This window comes from Typopeltis vanoorti, chromosome 2 (assembly GCF_054136105.1).
Source record: "Typopeltis vanoorti isolate ZY-2024b chromosome 2, IOZ_Tvanoo_1.0, whole genome shotgun sequence".
NCBI classification, from domain to species: Eukaryota; Metazoa; Arthropoda; class Arachnida; order Uropygi; family Thelyphonidae; genus Typopeltis; species Typopeltis vanoorti.
Genome location: NC_143550.1, coordinates 22,471,989 through 22,488,344, shown reverse-complemented (window position 1 = coordinate 22,488,344; position 16,356 = coordinate 22,471,989). Strand labels below are relative to the sequence as shown.

General features: G+C 36.3%; 1 protein-coding gene across 2 annotated transcripts in view; it reads right to left on the bottom strand.

Moving 5' to 3' along the window:
• LOC150108871 (beta-1,3-glucosyltransferase) overlaps positions 1-15,032 on the bottom strand; it is a 310,372-nt gene extending 295,340 nt beyond the window's left edge. For both annotated transcript variants that reach the window (XM_090403934.1, XM_090403942.1), the window contains exon 1: positions 14,885-15,032. In XM_090403934.1, coding sequence (XP_090260060.1) covers positions 14,885-14,915 — 31 coding nt within the window. In that variant the 5' untranslated portion in view covers positions 14,916-15,032. The remainder of the gene's footprint in view (positions 1-14,884) is intronic.
• Between the last annotated feature and the right edge of the window lie 1,324 nt (positions 15,033-16,356).

Below are 16,356 nucleotides of genomic sequence, written 5' to 3'. Positions count from 1 at the left end.
TAAATCTACCAATGTCATGGTTGCAACAAATACATTAATATTATGAATTAGCAGTTTTGAATTCTCAACCTCCAAAAATAGTGAGACGTGTGCATATAGTCCATCTAGTCCGATAGATGGACTGCATTTCAACATAGAAAGAGGTAAACATTTGGAAAGATTGTTATTCTCTAGGCAAGTATCCTCACAGGCAGAGGCCTGTGAGGATAGTAGCATTGGTGAAGGAAGAATATATGGTATATCATAGAGTATAAGGAATCTGGAGAATTTTATAACATGTATAGAAATACTGATAAAGCATTGATGCTTCTTTATATAAATACTAATAGTAATGGGTATAACAGGAAGGAACTGAAAGGACTGACGGCCCCCACTTGTCCAAATGATTACTGAAATCAGCGAAACATGGTTGAGAGATGATTATATCACAGCAGAAATAGAAGTCGAAGGATATCTATAGCATATTTTGGCTGGATAGGAAGGGTAAACAGATGTTGGAGTATTACTCATGATAAATAATAACTTGTATCCCGAAGTAGAGAAATTGGAAGGAAATGTCACTAATGGTTTTGAGAGTGTGTATGGTGTGATGTAAAGGTGGACAGAACAGGATATTTGGTAGGATGCTGCTATAAGCCAGGGAACATGGAAGATGATGTGCAGGAAACTTTTTGTAGATCAGTTTGGCAAGTGATCCTTATAGATGATTTTAACTATAGCAGAATAAATTGAACAGATGAAACAGCATACATTTCTGGAATTCTTGAAGGACAAATGTGTCTGGCAACATGTAGTAGAGTAGTAGAGGGAACATGAGTTCTGCATTTGGTCCTTGCATCCAAGGATCTGAATGTAACTAAGATGTCAGTCATGCCCCCCCCCCCCCCACTGGTGAAAGTGACCATGCAGTCTTGACTTGGAAACTGAATAGACATGCAAAAATATCAAGGAAATATATCCTGTTCTGTGGAAATTTATGTAGAAATATGTGGCAAATGACCATAATAATCTTAGAAATCAGGTTGTGGCAGTTCCAAGAATGAAAGAATTACAAGAGAGAGAGAGAGAGCTATCCACCAGTGCATGAGAGTAAAGAAATAATTATCAACAGTAATGGTAAACTGAATTCCTCTGAAAAATTTAATATCATTAAGTGTAAGATGGATGACAGATGAAATTAAATGGAAACTTCATATGAAAAAGACATTACAGAAATAGTATAAAGAGAGAGATGGAGAGCAAATAGATGAGGAATATACAAATCAAGCCAGGAATGTGACCAGCATAGTAAGAAAGACAAAAATAGAATACAAGAAGAGATTTGCACTACAGTCTAAGAAAAATCATAAGGAATTCTTTCATTGTATAGCCAGTAAGATGATGATTGTGAATATATGATCCTGTTAGATGGTAAAAGGTGACTGAGTGACCAATGCAGATGACATAGTGGGGCTGTTTAACGATCACTTTAGTAGGGCATTTCATCCTGGAAAAGCAGGTTTGATTCTTGGAGGAATGGGGAGGATTTAAAGTTTAGAAGTGCATGGGGAGAATATATGTTTCAAACACTAAGCACTCCCAAGTTAATAAGGCAATGGGACTGGAATTCTACCAACATCACCCTTGTGCAATTAACCTATTTTTCCCTCCTCTCACTCACTGGGCACTTTCCCAATACCTTAACTGAACAGTCAGGCCAATGGAGCCATCAGTTCCTTAGCACATTCTATAAAACCATGCAGTGATATCCCAAGGTGCAAGGAACTGACTGTTCCGCTGATCTAGCTGTTCAGTGAAAGTTTAGCTATTGAGAAAGTGCCCAGTTAGTGGAAGGAGGGTAAGACAGTTCCAATACACAATGGTGGTAGAATGCAGATATCAAACTATAGACCACTTTGTATAAACCACTCTGTGTTAAGATTTTGGAGATATTATCTACAAAGGTCAGAATGGATTTGTTAAGGAACAATCTTGTTTCAGTACTTTGCTTGCCATTTATAAATAAAGTGACAAGAGTGATAATGAAGGGAAAGGCATACAGTGCCATATTTTTGAATTTTGCAAAAGCATTTGATAAGGTGTCATATGATAAATTGATATTTAGATTGCAATACATGGGTTAGATATCAAGTTAGTGAACTGGGTGGAAAATGGCTGTCTGATAGATGGGGGAGCAGTATCAAGAAAAAGGGAGGTTACAAATGGGATTCCTTGAGCGTCAGTACAGGAATCTTTGCTTTTTAATCTCTACATCAATGATACTATCACTAGGTTGCAGAGAGATATTCAGTTAGCTGCAAATGAAGTGAGGCTTGGAAGGGTTATTAGTAACATTGCTGATGTGGTGGACCTTTACGAAGATTTATATAAGCTAGACAGATGAGAAAATGAATGAGGATATTGGTTCAAGGCAACCAAATGTAAGGTTTTGAAATTCAGGATCTACCGATAGGAGACTGCATACTCTATTGGCAGATATATATTAGAGAAAGTGGATGAGGCAATGGATCTTGGAATGACTGTGAATAAAAATTTGAAGTGGGGGGGAGGCATGTTGAAAAGTGGTGAAGGTAGCCTAGAGGATTGATGCAATACTGTGAAGGCCTGTGACCAGTAGAGATGAAAAAGCAGTGATTCCATTGTATAAAGACCTGACCAGATCACATCTGGATTAATGTGCTCAGATCTGGTGACCAGATCTGAGCACAATGTCAGTTATGAAGCATGCAAACTACTATAGAGTTTAAAGACCAAAGGGGTGATATTTAAACTACTGAGAGGTATTTACCAGACTGACACTAGGGAGATTTTTCTTATAGCAGAAGAAGAAGAAACAAGAAGATGGGTCATCTTTGGAAGTTGCAAAAGGTGGTGAGTAGGAAGATGACAAGTGGCTTTATTTTTGTGTGTGTAGAGGAATGTGGTTGGACCATGAAATTCATTGTCTGATAAGGGTGGTGAATGGGTTTAAGGCGTAGTAAGACAAATTTTATGTTGTCTATGATGGGCTCCCACAATATGTTTTGTGACTCCGGAGGTATGGAGTAATAACAATAACAATTTGCTTCACATGGATGAGAAAGACATCTTACAGTGGGAGAACAACTGATCTATATACATATATATATGCTGAGTGTATGAAAATATTTTCCGGGACCCTTAATTTTAAAGATTGTCTTACTGGCCCCATAAAGAATCAAATTTCCAAAAAAAATTGGATATTCAGTATATCATAATGACTAAATGAATGAATTCAGTATGCATCACATTAAAAATATACATCATCATCATTATCGATTTCTTGATATGTGAGCAGACTAAATTACATTTAGTCTGCTCACATATTCTTAAATGCTAAAAATGTGAAGTTCCTTTCTAATATCTTCACTTTAAATATGATTCAACCACTGATACAGTAACATAGCTAGAGCTTTTGCCGTCCGGGGTGATCCCTGAGTTTGCCAGCCCTCTCAACACACACACTAAAAATACTACAGAAAGTCAAAACAACGTATAGGGAAATAAATTAAAACACTATGTTTATTTTTGAAATAAAACTTTAACTTCAACATTCTAAAATGTTATATTTCTTGCTTTTCTGTTAGCCAGCCTGGTTGGCCGAGTGGTTAGTGTATCTGCTCTTCACCCAAAAGGCTGTGGGTTTGAATCCTGCCGTGGGTATGGATGTTTGTGATTGTCTGTGATAATACTAGTGGTAGTAGTGGGCGGTAGGTAGATGGCATTGTTGTAGATGATGATGGTAGTTGCGGTTCGTTGTAACTGGTGGAGACGGAGAGTTGTAGACTAGATGCCCTCCCTCGATGAGTCTTTGGACTCCCTGGAGGTGTCACGTAATAATAATAATAATAATAATAAAAAATCGTCTATGACAATGGCAAAGTCTATTTCATAGTAACCTAGGTAATTCTTGTTTTATTTAGAAAAACTCCTCTCACAACCAGCAACACTTACAGCAATTGTGAGGAAAATTCGCAGTAGTATTACAATACAGTATTTGGAAATGATTTCTCGAGACTGTATTTTAGAATTAACTGCAAAAGTTCAAAAAGGTTCAAAGTGCCGCCTGGGGTGGATTGTCCCCTCCGCACCCCCCTAGCTATGCCACTGCATTGATACCATTCATTCACTCCTCTGATTTTTCTTTCTACATGCGAGGGATGAACTCCATTTAAAAATGATGAGATAAAAAATATATGTAAGCAATAGAAGATGAAGAATTGTGTAAAAAAGTATTCTGGTCACTCATGAAACACACACATTATGAATATTACAGCAGCATATGTGCATTTATTGCATAAGTAGTAGCAATCATTAGTTACATTATTTTCTAGATAGAAAACCTATAATTAGCTGAGGTTAAACATAACAAAACAACTTCATTTGGGGTCATAGGTATACTGATAAATTATTATTATACGAGGGTAGTCTGAAAAGTTCTCAGCCTCGACCATAGATGGCAACACTATCGGTAAGATTTTTTTTTTGTAAGTTAGTACATCTGTCGTAAGCATCCATTTGAAATTGCAAGTCAATTATAGTCCATGTTTTCCCCCCTTCCATATCATATTAATCATTATGAGCTATTATAGAAGTTTAAATAAATATTTACTTATCTTGTGAGGTATTCAATGAGGAAATTGGCAGCAAATAATCTAATTTCTCAGAAGATACATTTCTTCAAAAATATAACCTCCTGTTAATTATGCACCTAGTTAAGTCTCATAAAAATTCATCATAAATTACATGTGCACAAATGAAATATTTGTAAAAAGTGATTCATTTAAAAATGGTGTCCCCATCATCAAAAGGAAAACTATCCCTTAAGTGTAGGTGATAGTAAGCAGTTCCACCACCTTGATATTATTCTGATTATTGGAGTCCTGGAGCAAGGTTTCTTGATTAGCTGACACTTAAACACCCTGAGATTACACTTTTCTGAGTTTCTTATCAGCATGAGAAATAATTAAAAAATTAAAAAGTGGCTTTAAATTAAGGATGCCAAGAAATTATATTTTTTTATAATATAGAAATTATATTCACAAGCAAAGTTTGCTCGTGAAGCACAAACTTGGTTTGCTTATACTTGGATAAAGGATTAAACCATGAATATAATTTCTTGGCATCTTTAATTTATAGTATAAACACAAGAGAGAGAGAGAGAAAAAAAAAAAAAACTTTCAAAATCTATCTCTGATCCATAGTATTTTATGAATAACGTGATACACCTTTTTACTACTTCTATATGGAAATGCACCTGGTGTCCAAAAACCTAAAGACAAACACTACTTCTGAAGATTACAACTGCAAATTCAGACGAATCAGCTTGTGGTAATTTGTATAACTGAAGATTTTGAGTAGAAAGCAAGTACATATTCAAATTTTTGAATTGCACATAAAGGGGTCACATGGTAACACTCAACAGGATAAAAGGCAAAAGGCTGTACTAAGCAAACTGTGTTTGAAGGAAGCTCTTTACATGAAGGAATAAAGATGCAAACTTGGATGTCTCAAAGACATCATCTAGATGATTTCACATAGGAAAATTATTGGAAAGCTTGAAGGAAGGCTGCAGAATTACTGATATTGCTTTTGAATACCAGTGCATGTGATTTCTGCATTACTTCAACCTTGGTATCTCTTCTGAGTCTGGATCCCACTGATGGTAACCTGTTCCTCGGGGAGTAGAGAGGTTCTGCTCAGTGGCCGATTTTTTAATTGTTACTGGGTGGATCCACCACTAAGTCTCCTGTCCTGCAGTGATTGATGAGTGATTAAGAAATCCTCTCCAAAAACTCAGAGTGATCTACACAATCATTCAGAATTTTTGGAGAGGATTCCTGCACTTTACCAGAGCTCAGTAAAGGTCGAAACCAAGACCCTTCTCATAATGTATCAATAGCATTATACACATTCATGGGGGGAGGGAATTATGGGATACTAAGACAACTGATGTGAAGTCATTAGTCTCTATATACAAATAACCCAATTATCACGATTCTTCACGCATAAACTTTGTTTGCTTACACTTGGATAAAGGATTAAACCATGAAAATAATTTCTTGATATCTTCAATTTATAGTATAACCAAGTGAAAAAAAACTTTGAACAGAAAAGTGGATTGCACTATAAAAATCATTTCAAGAGTTAGTTATTTAATAAAATCTTCTGAATATATATAGCATTAAATATATGACTTTTTTTTTCCCTTTTATATATCAAATATCTCATTCTGATGCTTGAATTAAATGTTGCATTACTTATACAGGTACGCCACAAATTTTCTGCACAACAGATGGTCTGGCAGCTCCTTCAGTCAGGACAAGTACAAGAATACATTTGAAATTCCTGTGACCACCCAACCAATTGAAGAGGCCACTAGATATGACACACATTCACTTAATCATTTACATTTGCACTTGGTGACAATCCCTTGATTCTAAATGACTTTTAACTTATTTTGTTACATTTAACCATAGCTAAGGCCTCTAAACAAGTTCCATTTCACAGTGGTGGTGATAATTAGTGAGGTTAAATATAACAAAATAAGCTTCATTTTGGGTCATAGGTATACTGATAAATTATTATTATGCGAGGGTAGTCTGAAAAGCTCTTGGACTCAACCATAGATGGCAACACTAACTGCAAGATTTTTTTTCGTAAGTTGGTACATCTGTCGTAAGCATCCGTTTGAAATTGCAAATCATTCTATCAAGTAGTTTGTTTTATACAGCTGTCTGAAGCAAAAGTATTGTCTGTATCCCTTAAAATTGAATATGTTATAACATTATTTGTAAAAGAAGGTTTAATGCCAAAAGAAATTCATTAAAAATTCATAAAAGTTGATGGGCAGTCTTCTCCTTGGTTTTTGACAATTAAGAAATGGGCTGCCGAGTTTAAACATGGCCATACGAGCCTTGCAGATGATCCACGTGAAGGACGTCCAAAAAGTGTAACACCAGAAATCATTGATCAAGTGCACAATATGGTATTGGATGATCAGCGAGTCAAAGTGCTCAAAATTGCTGAAACTATAGGCATTTCAAAAGAACGTGTAGGATATATTTTGCGTGAAGAATTGCAAATGAAAAAGCTTCGTGCAAGATGGGTGCCACAGTTGCTCACAGTGGATCAAAAAACGCACTTGCATGAAAATCTCTGAGCAGTGCTTAGAGCATTTTAACAAGAATAAAACTGATTTTGTGCATCAATTTATTACTATGGATGAGACTTGGATTCACCATTACACACCAGAATCCAAACAGCAGTCAAAACAGTGGACAGAAGCAGGTTGTTCAGCGCCAATGAAGACAAAGTCGGTTCCATCAGCAGGAAAGGTCATGGCATTGGTGTTTTGGGATGCTAAAGGCATTTTGTTTATTAATTATCTTGAAAAGGGTAAAACAATAACTGAGGAATATTACTCTGATCTTTTAACCAGACTAGACAAAACAATTCGTGAGAAAAGACCCGGTTTGCAGAAGAAAAAAATTCATCTTTCATCAGGAAAATGCACCTGCCCACAAAGGTGTTTTGGCAATGGTAAAATTAAGGGATCTGCACTCTGAATTGTTGGAACATCCACCCTATTTCCAAGATTTGGCTCCCTCTGACTACTCTTCCCAAAACTAAAACTATTCCTCGCTGGTCAGCGTTTTTCACTGAATTAAGAAGTGATAGCAGCTGTAGAAGGGTATTTTGCAGATCTTACTGAGAGCCACTACAGGGACGGGATAATGGCACTGGAGCATTGCTGGAATAAATGGATTAGTCTTAAGGGAGATTATGTTGAAAAATAAAAATAATTTTAAATTATAAATTCATTTTTTCATTGTTAGGCCGAGAACTTTTCAGACCACCGTCGTATAACCTCTGTTGGTCTGGCAAAACAGCTAATTTGACAAGGATTAGTCTGGTTCTGCCAGAGAGGCATGTGGTGAGGTTGTGTGCAAGGATAAAAAAATCAGAACTCCCTGGTGGACACAGGAAGTTAAAGAGGCAGTCAGTGAAGGAAAAGAAGAAAGCATATCAAAAGTTCATGGCAAATAAGTCAGCTTTTACTCTTAGAGAATACAGAGACAAATGTAAGAAAGCTAAACAGTGTGTAAAACTAGCTAAACAAAAGTCATGGGAGGACTTTGGCAAGAATATAGAAAATAAATATCAAGAGGGTGGCAAAATATTCTGGAGGTTGTTGAAGAAGCTTAGGAATGGAGGAAAGAGTGCTGTAAAAGGAGATAGAGATGATAAATGTGAAATGAAAACAGGAGAAAAAGATATCCTTGAAGTATGGAGTAATTACTTTGAAAAACTGCTAAATGAAACAAGCAGTGATGACAACACAGTGATAAAAAACACTGACCAGGCATGCAGTCAGGAATACATATCCATACTTGAAGTAGAAAAAGCCATCAAAGGCTTGAAATGTGGAAAGGCAGCAGGAGTAGATGATATTCGACCAGAAATGCTGAAGGTATGGTGGTATAAAAGTCTTACAGTGGCTGCACTGTATAGTTCAGAATGCCTGGACAGAGGGACGAATTCCCGATGATTGGAGTAGAGCTCTCATAGTACCTATATATAAAAAGGGAAATAAAACTGAATGTGAGAATTACAGAGGTATTTCCCTACTGAGTGTTCCTGGCAAGATCTATGCAAGTATACTTGAGAAATGGTTGAGAAGAATTGTGGAAGAAAAGCATGGTGAAGAACAAGCTGGATTCAGGCCAAATAGAGACTGTCAGGATCAGATCTTCACTTTACGACAAATAGTTGAGAAAGCATGGGAATATAACAAAGATCTGTATTTAAGTTTTGTCGATTTGGAAAAGGCATATGACAAGGTGCCAAGAGAGAAGCTATTCAATACGCTGCAGTTATATGGTGTCAATGGGGCATTATATCAAGCAATACTTAGTCTTTATTTGAGTTGTAAGTCAGCAGTTAGAATTGAAGGAAGTACAGGAATGGTGTGAGACAAGGATGTACATTATCCCCTCTGTTATTCATTATCTATATGGATCACATTATGAAGGAAAGCGGTATTAAACATGATATCAAAGTTGGAGATGTTAATGTCAGCTCTTTGCTTTATGCAGATGATGTTATAATTCTAAATAAATCTTCTACAAGTCTGCAAGATTCTCTGACCAAATTCAATTGCTGTTGTAATAGATATGGTATGACGGTCAGCAATAAAAAGACAAAGACAATGAAAATAGGCAGAATCATTGAAAATGTCAACTGTGTTGTGAATGGAGAACTTGTGGAACAAGTAAAACATTTCAGCTACTTAGGCACGATTTTTACTGAAGATGGTAAATTAAATATAGAAATAGACAACAGAATCATCAAAGCTGGTATGGTGGGAAGTCAATTGAATAAATTCATATGGAATAAGAGAGAAATTAGTCAGAACATTAAATTAGCTGTATACAAGACAGTGTTCAAACCAGTTTTAACTTATGGATCTGAAAGCTGGGTCAGAAGTAAAACACTTGACCAAAGACTAGAGACCGCAGATATGAGAGTCCTGAGAAAGATTAGAGGCATGAACAGATGGCATCAATGGCAATATCATATTAAAAATAAGGATATTAGGAAAGAACGTGATATTGTCAGCATCCAGGAATGTGTTAGCAGAGCTAATCTCAGGTGGTATGGTGACTTAAATAGAATGGGAGAGGAAAGATTAGCAAAACAAGTGTTCTCTACCAGGTTGGCAGGAAAACGACCCAGAGGAAGACCAAGATATAGGTGGATTGATATTTGTACAAAGTTCCTTAGACGATAGAAATATAAGATCTGATAGTGTTGGAGTCTTGACAAGTAACAGACTGATTTGGAGGAAAATTGTAGATAGGAAGTTAGTAATGATGTAATTTTTTCATGTAGTACTGTCATATCTTGTACACCCCTTGAGGGTACATGGCAGGAATTTGATGATGATGACGACGATAGTCTGGAATTCAGGAACTAAGAGTGCTGGAAAATCAGTAGTGTACCTGTAATATTATTATTTATATGCGTACTCCATAGAGTCAAAACTTATCACAGGAGGCCCACACTACCCATTATTCACACAATACCTATCATAAACTTATTCACTTTATTTAAATTTAAACTTGCTTCACTGCTACGGCACTCACAACCACCTCTGGCAAACATTCCACTTCTTTACCACTGTCCAAGTAAGAAACCTAGTCCATACACCCTTACTAACCACACTCGTAAACAATTTCCAAGTGTGATCTCTTGTTTTCACATACTCCCCATGTTATGAAAAAATTCTTTTGTGTCAATGTTATAGAATCCCTTTAGTAAATTATAAGTTCCTATCATAGCCCCTCTCCACCTGTCAGCTAAACACTGCAACACATACACCTTCAATCTATCTTCATAGGATACATTCCACAGACCTGTCAGAACCAAGATGAGCTTGGCCACTCGTCTCTGAATGCTCTCCAGCACATCCTGGTCCCCTACAAATACAAACGACCAAATCTGTGGATAGTAGATCATATGGCCGAATCATAGCCTTATAAAGAGGGATAATAATAACTTCCCTATCTTTATTTGCCAATGTGTTTTTCAACGTCCAATAATCCTCTGAACTATTCTGACAACTCTTGCAATATGTTGCTTGAATTTTAAATCTCTATCGACCATCACCCCCAGATCTCTAGCCTTATCAATTTCCTGTAATCTAGTATCATCAACATGATAGAAGTATGTAATCTTTTCATCCCAAACGGCATTACCTTGCATTTTACAATATTAAATTACAACCATAGTCCTATGCCCATACAACAGATTTATTTAAATCATCCTACAAGATATATATATATATATATATCACCTTTATCAAATATTGCCCTTCCCAGTTTTGCATCATCAGCAAACAACTGAATATCCCCCCCCCCTCAAATCTTCTTCTATATCATTATTATACAAATTTGAGTAGTGGTCCTAGTACAAACCTTCGGTTCACTCCACTAGTCACCCTCATTTGCCTTGATTCCACTCCACCATTCATCACATGCAGTTTTTCAAAAATCGATTATGGTCATCAACATGGCTTTTCAAAAATCTTGAACTGTATATTATTTCCTTTTTCAAAAAAATGTGATCATCATATCAGAACATAACTTCAATTAAGGGCCCAACATCAAATGAGCAGCCCTCCTTCATGAGATCAAATTAGAAATTTTGATGCTTACCATCATTAACTTACTCTGTGCATGTGTATTCTGAATGATTCTTAGCTTATTTTGTTACATTTAACCCTAGCTAAGGCTCCTAAGCAAGTTCCATTTCACACACACGCACTCTCACACATATATATTCTAATTGATTCTTAGCCTATTTTGTTACACTAAACCTAGCTAATGCTCCTAAGCAAATTCCATTCCGCACACACACACACACACACACACACACACACACGAGGTAGGTTCCAAAAGTTTCTGGCCTGATATACAAAATTCATGCCAATTTTAAAACACCACCTATGGAGAGGTTAATATCATCATCATCATCATCAAATTCCTGCCATGTACCCTCAAGGGGTGTACAGGATATGACAGTACTACATGAAAAAACTACATCATTACTAACTTCCTATCTACAATTTTCCTCCAAATCAGTCTGTTACTTGTCAAGACTCCAACATTATCAGATCTTATATTTCTATCATCTAAGGCACTTTGTACCGTATCAATCCACCTATATCTTGGTCTTCCTCTGGGTCGTTTTCCTGCCAACCTGGCAGAGAACACTTGTTTTGCTAATCTTTCCTCTCCCATTCTATTTAAGTGACCATACCATCTGAGATTAGCTCTGCTAACGCATTCCTGGATGCTGACAATATCAAGTTCTTTCCTAAGAGGTTAATATACCAGTTTCAACTCTCTTCCTGCATCATTCAGTTGAAAGCACTCATTTGACTAACACGTGGCATGCTATGTGGCTGTAATGTTAAAAACTGACTACCACATGGTGATAAAGTTTTACACCAAAGAAGGCCTTTCTCCAAGTGCTATCAAACAGTGATTGGGTGGTGTTTATGGGGAAACTTTTGCTTCATATTCTACCATGAAGGAATGAGCTAAACAGTTTCACCTAGAAAGAGAGAGCATCCAAGATAATCCTTGTGATGGTCAGCTTGAGGAAGTGATGACTGAGGAAAATGTCTCTCTTGTTGAGGAGCAACAACTCAATGGCAGACAGCTGAAGCTCAAAGAAATCTCAGTAAGGGTGGTGCCCTATTATACAACTGTCTTTCACATCATTCATGAGAAGCTTCACATGAGATGCAAGGTGGGTGCCGACTTCTCTCTTCAGTGCAGAAGGAGCACTGTGTGAGCTGTTTACACAAGTTCTTAGAGCTTTGCCAAGGGGATCAGAGAGAAGTGCTGGAATCCATTGTCACTGGAAACGAATACATGGTCCTTTATTATGTTCCTCTTTTCAAAAGGATCCATGGAGTGGGACAAAGCCCCACCAAGAAAAGCAAAGGTCACTCAGTCCACCAAGATCATGGCAACAAATCAAGATCTTTTGGGACTGCTGGGGAATTCTCTTGACTTCAAGAAAAGAATATCACTGTGAATGCAAAATATTATGCTTCAATCCTGCACAAGCTGCATGACACCATAAAGTAGAAGAGACGAGGAATGCTGAGTCATGTTCGCCTGCTTTACAACAATGCCCCAGTCCACACGGCTATTGTATCAAAGGCTGCAGTGAAGGACTGTGGCTTCCAGGAGATTGAGAACCCACCCTATAGCCCAGATCTTCAAGGAAGAAAATCTGCAGATGACAATAAGGTGAAAGATGAAGTTTAGGCCATTTTGCAGACAAAATGTACAGACTATTTTTTCAAAGGCATAAAAATGTTAATTTAAAGATGTGAAAATTGTGTTGAAGTAAAGGAAGATTATGTTGATAACTTAAGTGATACAGTTGTTTTCTTTCTGTCACCTCTAACCATTAGTCAGGCCAGAAACTTATGGAACCATCCTTGTGTGTGTGTGTATCTATCTATCTATCTATCTATATATATATATATATAAAAAACAGGGGTGAATATTTAGGATGCGCTAGGTGTGCAGTGCTCATCCACCAAATAACAATATATTACTGATATTATATTTTTGTATTTATTCCCATTAAAGACTCTCCTAATTGTTTCCAGACTTTGCATGATTCCTAAAAGTAAACACACAATATACTAATGCTTGATGAAGAGGGTACTTTTTGATGCATAAACATTGCAACACATTTGCATTAGTAGCCCCTGTATGCATTCAAAATACATACAGATGGTGCAGCGGATCAAATTCTTAGCATTCTAGTAGTTTTAAACCACTCCGAAGGTGAGGCAGGATGAGCTCTGAGTATTGAATCTGAGAATTCTCTTGAATACTGTCGTTTTTATGAATTGCTGTTTTTGTTTTTTGAGTTTCATCTGTTTTGCGTGCGTGAAGTGTGCATTGACGTGGCAAGTTTTTATATATAACATAGACAAGTTTTTAATATATAATTTTAAAAAAAAAAAAAAAAAATCAGCTAACGCCTTTTTATTCCCGTATATACGGGAGTAGGCGAGGCCATTTAGCCCTATCTAACTTTTGGAGACTGAGTGGGCAGTTCAATCTCCACTGGTACCCAATCAGAGACAGATGGCCCAAGGCTATCACTAATTAAGCGGTACGCAGTGAAGAGAGACGGCTCAAATGTGCCGCCATCTCGTGGTCTCTAACCCTTACACAATATATTTAATGTCTGAAATAATGTGGGTTCTACGGTCGATTTTCTTGAGTTTACAGGACGAAAAACCCGAGTTTCCGGGAGGAAAAACCTGCTTGCCCGTGCCAGTATATAATTTTAAATAAATTTATAACTTTTTGCACATATTTACAATTGGAAACAGTACTGTAGTTGAAGGAGGTAAGCCTTATCCTCTTCTTCCAAATTTTACACCTTTGAGTGATTCAAATATACCAACGAAATATAACATTCTCCTTCATTATTGTTTTCTAATATACAGTATCTTAAAACAAACACATTGTCCCCCACTCTGCACAGATTTGGTTAAAATTAATTGATAAATTAAATTATTAAAAGTTATCTTACAACTGATTGCATTAGACCAATTAAGATGAGCAGGTGATCTACTATGCACACTTAAAACTTTCATACATCGATTAAAAAAAAAAAAAAAAAAGAAGCAATCATACGGTCAAACTGACGTGAATTTTGTAGCGCGGGTTGCATAAGCCAGGACAGCACACCCAACCACAATGGGCAAAAAAAAAAAAAAAAAAAAAAAAAAAAAAAAAAAAAAAAAAAAAACTCGAAGAAAAATGTAAAAGGTGGATTATCTTTGGTGGCGTCCAACATGAAACGTACGTCAGCAGCTCGCAGAACTTCTCTACAATATATATATATATATATATATATATATATTCTGATTGATTGTTAGCCTGTTTAGTTACATTAAACCCCACTAGCTAATGCTCCTAAGCAAGTTCCATTTCACATACAAATGAGAGCGTATATTTACCACCCTACAGAAAAACGCAACTTAATACGCCTAATTAATCCACCCTATAAAGAAACACAACTAAATACTGCTAAACAACAGCTTATATTCAACAGTATTTATGTAAATCCAAAAGTGTGCTCATCTTGGAGCAATCTTGAAATTTTGAAACGATTGAAAACCTTATCTTAAGACTAAAATATTTCAGGCTGGTGTCCACAAAATTATGATATGCTTGAACACGTTACTCTATGTCTGTAAATGACATGTTTAAGTTTATAAATTTCATTCTCAGAGAAAATCGTATAAACCTTGAGATACCTGATATGTTTATATTAATATGTATATACATGGTTCCGCACGATTCAACACGAGATGTTGCTTTACGCCCATAAGAATTACCCAAAGCAGATTAAACAACCGTCAGATTATGTCAGTTATTTCAATTAATTACCCACACACTACATAACTAATTATATACATTTCTTCACGATTTCGAATTTCATACGAAAATTTATATCTAAAAGCACCCTCTACATGAAATGAAAATTTTATACGGTACTACAATATAATAATAATTATTAACATTTCATACACATGAAATGATAAATGGTTCTGTGTCTTCTAACAGTAACTTGTGACGTTGTAAGACCTTACAGGTTTAAATCCAGTCAAGAGGTAGAGATAGTTTTTCTAAGCCTTTTTTCCCTTTGGTTGTGACGTTCTGGAGAAGAAAACCAGACTTTTTTTTTTCTTTCTGGGGTGGAGTATTTCGGAATTTTCAGCAATGAATTACATATTATTTCACACATTATCAGTTAAGACAAGGAACACGAGGTGGTGAGAGTTGTCTGCCCAATTCTCATGTGCTTTCACCTATGCACGTCACAAAATTTGCACTAATCTTCAAGTCATGTCAAACATGAAGATAAGCTACCAATTTATTTCCAAAAAGACAGTAGGAGTGTGCCATCTATTCCCTTCGAAGATTAAAAAGCTGAAAGGAGACTGTTTATTTATATTTATAATATATACTCAGTTTGATTTTCTTCTTCTACATCACTGTTATAAGAGTTTTTGGTTATTCGATTTCCCCATTCTCCGATCATTCTCAACTACATCAGACTTCCATACTCCTGCTTTCTAATAATTTCTATAAAAATTTCATACACTCAATCTCTTCCTTTCTGGTACGTAAGATATTTTTTCCTTCAAATTGTCACTGAGTGATTGTCCATTGATTCTTTTCCATTCCTGAAATATGTCCTGGTGATTTTCATTTTAATTTTCAAATCTTTTCTTTTATATCCAACAGCATTATTTCTTAATCTTAATTCTTTGTTTTCTTTTGTTTCCCGATTCAGGATGACACTCGTCATTTTAAGCTCAGTTTAAAATGACAACCATTGTCTTCTGCACACACTGCTAATTTATTTAAATATTCCTGTAAGAGATTGCTGGCAAAGGTTGGTCGATTGGTAGAGCCTCTGCTATTAATGGCTCAGTTAAGTAAGTTTGGGCGCGGTTAGTAGTTGGAAGGAGTTCAATCGCTAGATGCTGTTGGCACACTCTCCCTCGATGAGTCTTTGGACTCCCTGGGGGTGTCAAATAATAATAATATCTACATCACCTTTATCAACTATTGCCCATGACTGCTACGACACTCAGGTTGAAAATATTGGATATAACTTATTCATGCTTTTAAAAGGGAAAAGGAAATGAGCAACTTTTCTACCATGATGACGAGTAAGCTTGAAAGACAATCGGAAATAGTCCGTCGAGCTGGAATTAAG